This window comes from Engystomops pustulosus, unplaced genomic scaffold, assembly GCF_040894005.1.
Source record: "Engystomops pustulosus unplaced genomic scaffold, aEngPut4.maternal MAT_SCAFFOLD_389, whole genome shotgun sequence".
Classification (NCBI taxonomy): domain Eukaryota; kingdom Metazoa; phylum Chordata; class Amphibia; order Anura; family Leptodactylidae; genus Engystomops; species Engystomops pustulosus.
Window position 1 is genome coordinate 70,211 of NW_027285268.1, and position 5,767 is coordinate 75,977.

Below are 5,767 nucleotides of genomic sequence, written 5' to 3' on the forward strand. Positions count from 1 at the left end.
GGGGGGGGGGGGGGGTCTCCTCCTCCGGCTCAGTCCCTGGGGGGCTCCTCAGCCTCTGGGGGGGGGGGGGTCTCCTCCTCCGGCTCAGTCCCTGGGGGGCTCCTCAGCCTCTGGGGGGGGGGGGGGGGGTCTCCTCCCCGGCTCAGTCCCTGGGGGGCTCCTCAGCCTCTGGGGGGGGGGCTCCTCCTCCTGCAGGGCCTCATCCTCTAGGGGGTCTCCTCCTCCTCGGGCTAAGCCCCTGGGGGGGCTCCACCTCCCGCACGGCCTCTGCCTCTGGGGGGGCTCCTCCTGCAGGGCCCTCGCTGTGCTGCATACTGGGGATCGGAAGCTGCAGTTTACGGAGGGTCCTCAGGAAGTGTTTGGGGGGAGGAGAGTGCAGAACTATGGGGTCGCCCCCAGTTGTGGATGGAAGTGTGATCTGCGCAGCATGTAGATGGAGGAGCAGGGAGCGCGTCTGCGGAGGCGTCACACCCAGAGCGCGGAGCAGCGGGGACGGAGCTTCTGCAGGAAGGGGATTGGGTGTAAGTTCCATCACATGATACTGCAGGGCACATACATGAAGAGTCAGTACTTACCTGCGGTGCCAGGCGCCCCCAGTGCGAATACTTGTGGTCTCCAAGAACTGGACAGTTCAACGCCAGAGCAAGATGAGCCCGTAGCTGGTGCTTCACCCCTAGAACCAGATTGAGGGGTGAGACCAGCGCCACCAGACCCCATAAGATGCCCTCTAGTGGACCCAGACCCCACCCCCAGCAGGGCGGCTCTTACCCGTCAGTGGCTGCAGCTCCAGCAGAGACGCCCCACATGACTTCCCCAAGGTTCTGTACTGGGTCACTGCCTCATGAGCGGAACGGCTGACCCGAGATCGGTGTACAGAACCATCAGCCAGAACCCTCATCCGGGGGCACAGAGACATCTGAGGAGAGGAGAGACGTGTAGGAGGACAGAGGATTGGGGGCACAGAGACATCTGAGGAGAGGAGAGACATGTAGGAGGACAGAGGATTGGCGGCACAGAGACATCTGAGGAGAGGAGAGACGTGTAGGAGGACAGAGGATTGGGGGCACAGAGACATCTGAGGAGAGGAGAGACGTGTAGGAGGACAGAGGATTGGGGGCACAGAGACATCTGAGGAGAGGAGAGACGTGTAGGAGGACAGAGGATTGGGGGCACAGAGACATCTGAGGAGAGGAGAGACGTGTAGGAGGACAGAGGATTGGGGGCGGTCTCACCTTATAATGTTTCTGAGGTCCTGGAGTCTCCTTCTCTATGATAGGAATGTCCACAATCCCCTCCAGGGGGGACGGGACCCCCATACAGACCGCCCTGCAAGACAGTGGAGGGGCTACATTACTATTACCAGACATCAGTGATGTCACTGAGTGAAACCTATTGTTCTTCCATTCAGAGAAGAAGGAAGTAAGAATACAACAATGTAGCACAAAGTAAAACAGAAATTCTTTATTTTAATCAAGTAACAAACACTGGTTAGGAAATGATCCCGCCCCCGAGGGGACACAAGACAATGGTCCAGACAGAGACTGTATATTACTACATCTGGGAATTAGTGGCCGGCCATGTGGGGATAATGGGCCTTGTCTTACCCAGGCAGCGGTCATCTCATTATGGCTGACATACATTTCATCCACCTTTGATGACTTTATTGGTTTATGCTTCCCATTATCCCCACATGGCCGGCCACTAATACCCAGATGTAGTAATACACAGTCTCTGTCTGGACCATTGTCTGGTGTCCCCTCGGGGGCGGGACCATTTCCTAACCAGTGTTTGTTACTTGATTAAAATAAATAATTTCTATGTTGGACATGACTTGTCCTTTTCTGTTTTACTTTGTGCTACATTGTTGTATTCTTACTTCCTTCTTCTCTGAAAGGAAGAACAATAGGTTTCACTTAAAATCCTCCAACAAGCCGTATGGTACGAGCATCATGCATGACTCCAGGCTGCGGTGCATCTGCCATTACTTCTTTCCCTACTTTGGTTTGTCCAATCTTGTTAATATCAGTAATGTCACTGCAGCCCCCCCCCCCCTCTCGCACAGGGCGCAGGCCCCCCCCCCCCCTCTCGCACAGGGCGCAGCGCCCCCCCCCCCCCCTCGCACAGGGCGCAGGCCCCCCCCCCTCTCGCACAGGGCGCAGGCCCCCCCCCCCTCTCTCGCACAGGGCGCAGGCCCCCCCCCCCCCTCGCACAGGGCGCAGCGCCCCCCCCCTCGCACAGGGCGCAGGCCCCCCCCCTCTCGCACAGGGCGCAGGCCCCCCCCCCCTCTCTCGCACAGGGCGCAGGCCCCCCCCCCCCTCGCACAGGGCGCAGCGCCCCCCCCCTCGCACAGGGCGCAGGCCCCCCCCCTCTCGCACAGGGCGCAGGCCCCCCCCCCCTCTCGCACAGGGCGCAGCGCCCCCCCCCCCCCTCACACAGGGCGCAGGCCCCCCCCCTCTCGCACAGGGCGCAGGCCCCCCCCCTCTCTCGCACAGGGCGCAGGCCCCCCCCCCCCCTCGCACAGGGCGCAGGCCCCCCCCCTCTCGCACAGGGCGCAGGCCCCCCCCCCCTCTCTCGCACAGGGCGCAGGCCCCCCCCCCCCCTCGCACAGGGCGCAGGCCCCCCCCCCTCTCGCACAGGGCGCAGCGCCCCCCCCCCCCCTCGCACAGGGCGCAGGCCCCCTCCCCCCTCTCGCACAGGGCGCAGGCCCCCCCCCCCTCTCGCACAGGGCGCAGCCCCCCCCCCCCTCTCGCACAGGGCGCAGGCCCCCCCCCCCCTCTCGCACAGGGCGCAGGCCCCCCCTCCTCTCGCACAGGGCGCAGCCCCCCCCTCCTCTCGCACAGGCCCCTCTCACCAGTAGACTCTGCGGAGCCGGTGTTCCCTCATGGCGCTCTGCACACGCTCTGCAGCCTCCGCAGTCCGCGCCAGTATCATGGCGCCACTTGTGTCCTTGTCTAAGCGATGGCACAGCCGCAACGGATCGGCTCCTTTCCCAAACATCATCTCTGAGAGGGCGGGAAGCAGCGAGGCGACGCTCTGCACCACAGAAGGACCACCTGCGGGACAGGAGAAAACAAGGAGAGGCTAGCAGGGGGCGGGGCTGTGAGCAGAGCTGCCCCCACCCCCCACAGTACTCACCGTGTGACGAGAGGCCGTGAGGTTTATTTATAAGGACAAGATCTGGATCTGAGCGCACGACCCAACTCCGTAATGTGCGCAGCACCGCATGAGGGGGCGGAGCCTGAGGAAGGGATGATCATGTGACTTATCAAGGACTATACCACTCAGCTACATAGCGTCACCTCGCCCCCCTCCAGCTACATAGCGTCACCTCCCCCCCTCCTCCAGCTACATAGCGTCACCTCCCCCCCTCCAGCTACATAGCGTCACCTCCCCCCCCCCTCCTCCAGCTACATAGCGTCACCTCCCCCTCCTCCTCCAGCTACATAGCGTCACCTCCCCCTCCTCCTCCAGCTACATAGCGTCACCTCCCCTCCTCCTCCAGCTACATAGCGTCACCTCCCCCCTCCTCCAGCTACATAGCGTCACCTCCTCCCCCTCCTCCAGCTACATAGCGTCACCTCCTCCCCCCCTCCTCCAGCTACATAGCGTCACCTCCTCCCCTCCTCCAGCTACATAGCGTCACCTTCCCCCTCCTCCTCCAGCTACATAGCGTCACCTCCCCCCCCCTCCTCCAGCTACATAGCGTCACCTCCCCCTCCTCCTCCAGCTACATAGCGTCACCTCCTCCCCCCTCCTCCAGCTACATAGCGTCACCTCCTCCCTCCTCCTCCAGCTACATAGCGTCACCTCCCCCTCCTCCTCCAGCTACATAGCGTCACCTCCTCCCCCCTCCTCCAGCTACATAGCGTCACCTCCTCCCCTCCTCCAGCTACATAGCGTCACCTCCTCCCCCCTCCTCCAGCTACATAGCGTCACCTCCTCCCCCCTCCTCCAGCTACATAGCGTCACCTCCCCCTCCTCCTCCAGCTACATAGCGTCACCTCCCCCCCTCCTCCAGCTACATAGCGTCACCTCCTCCCCCTCCTCCAGCTACATAGCGTCACCTCCCCCCCCCTCCAGCTACATAGCGTCACCTCCCCCCTCCTCCAGCTACATAGCGTCACCTCCCCCTCCTCCTCCAGCTACATAGCGTCACCTCCTCCTCCCTCCAGCTACATAGCGTCACCTCCTCCTCCTCCTCCAGCTACATAGCGTCACCTCCCCCTCCTCCTCCAGCTACATAGCGTCACCTCCCCCCCTCCTCCAGCTACATAGCGTCACCTCCCCCCCTCCTCCAGCTACATAGCGTCACCTCCCCCCCTCCAGCTACATAGCGTCACCTCCCCCCCTCCTCCAGCTACATAGCGTCACCTCCCCCCCCTCCAGCTACATAGCGTCACCTCCCCCCCTCCTCCAGCTACATAGCGTCACCTCCCCCCTCCTCCAGCTACATAGCGTCACCTCCCCCCTCCTCCTCCAGCTACATAGCGTCACCTCCCCCCCTCCTCCAGCTACATAGCGTCACCTCCCCCTCCTCCAGCTACATAGCGTCACCTCCCCCCCCTCCTCCAGCTACATAGCGTCACCTCCCCCCCTCCTCCAGCTACATAGCGTCACCTCCCCCCCCTCCAGCTACATAGCGTCACCTCCCCCCTCCTCCAGCTACATAGCGTCACCTCCCCCTCCTCCTCCAGCTACATAGCGTCACCTCCCCCCCTCCTCCAGCTACATAGCGTCACCTCCCCCCTCCTCCAGCTACATAGCGTCACCTCCCCCCCTCCTCCAGCTACATAGCGTCACCTCCCCCTCCTCCTCCAGCTACATAGCGTCACCTCCCCCTCCTCCTCCAGCTACATAGCGTCACCTCCCCCCCCTCCTCCAGCTACATAGCGTCACCTCCTCCCCCCTCCTCCAGCTACATAGCGTCACCTCCCCCCCTCCTCCAGCTACATAGCGTCACCTCCCCCCTCCTCCAGCTACATAGCGTCACCTCCCCCCTCCTCCAGCTACATAGCGTCACCTCCCCCTCCTCCAGCTACATAGCGTCACCTCCCCCTCCTCCTCCAGCTACATAGCGTCACCTCCCCCTCCTCCTCCAGCTACATAGCGTCACCTCCCCCCTCCTCCAGCTACATAGCGTCACCTCCCCCTCCTCCAGCTACATAGCGTCACCTCCCCCCCTCCTCCAGCTACATAGCGTCACCTCCCCCCTCCTCCAGCTACATAGCGTCACCTCCCCCCCCTCTCCAGCTACATAGCGTCACCTCCCCCCCTCCTCCAGCTACATAGCGTCACCTCCCCCCCCTCCTCCAGCTACATAGCGTCACCTCCCCCCCCCTCCTCCCAGCTACATAGCGTCACCTCCCCCCCCTCCTCCAGCTACATAGCGTCACCTCCCCCCCCTCCTCCAGCTACATAGCGTCACCTCCTCCCCCTCCTCCAGCTACATAGCGTCACCTCCCCCCTCCTCCAGCTACATAGCGTCACCTCCCCCCTTCAGCTACATAGCGTCACCTCCCTTCCCTCCCTCCAGCTACATAGCGTCACCTCCCCCTCCTCCAGCTACATAGCGTCACCTCCTCCCCCTCCTCCAGCTACATAGCGTCACCTCCTCCCCCTCCTCCAGCTACATAGCGTCACCTCCTCCCCCTCCTCCAGCTACATAGAAAGTCACCTGTTCCTCCCCCCTCCTCCAGCTACATACGTCACCTCCTCCCCCCTCCTCCAGCTACATAGCGTCACTCCTCCCCCCCCTCCAGCTACATAG

The 5,767-nt window shown here is 62.9% G+C and overlaps 1 protein-coding gene across 1 annotated transcript; it reads right to left on the reverse strand.

Moving 5' to 3' along the window:
* Nucleotides 1–119: 119 nt before the first annotated feature.
* Nucleotides 120–3,247, reverse strand: RPUSD4 (RNA pseudouridine synthase D4; the record flags this gene model as incomplete). The annotated part of the gene is made up of 6 exons (XM_072132324.1): nt 120–498; nt 572–673; nt 769–916; nt 1,233–1,326; nt 2,852–3,053; nt 3,136–3,247. Coding segments are annotated over 6 exons (957 nt in total), but the record flags the coding sequence as incomplete, so codon positions are not given.
* Nucleotides 3,248–5,767: the final 2,520 nt, after the last annotated feature.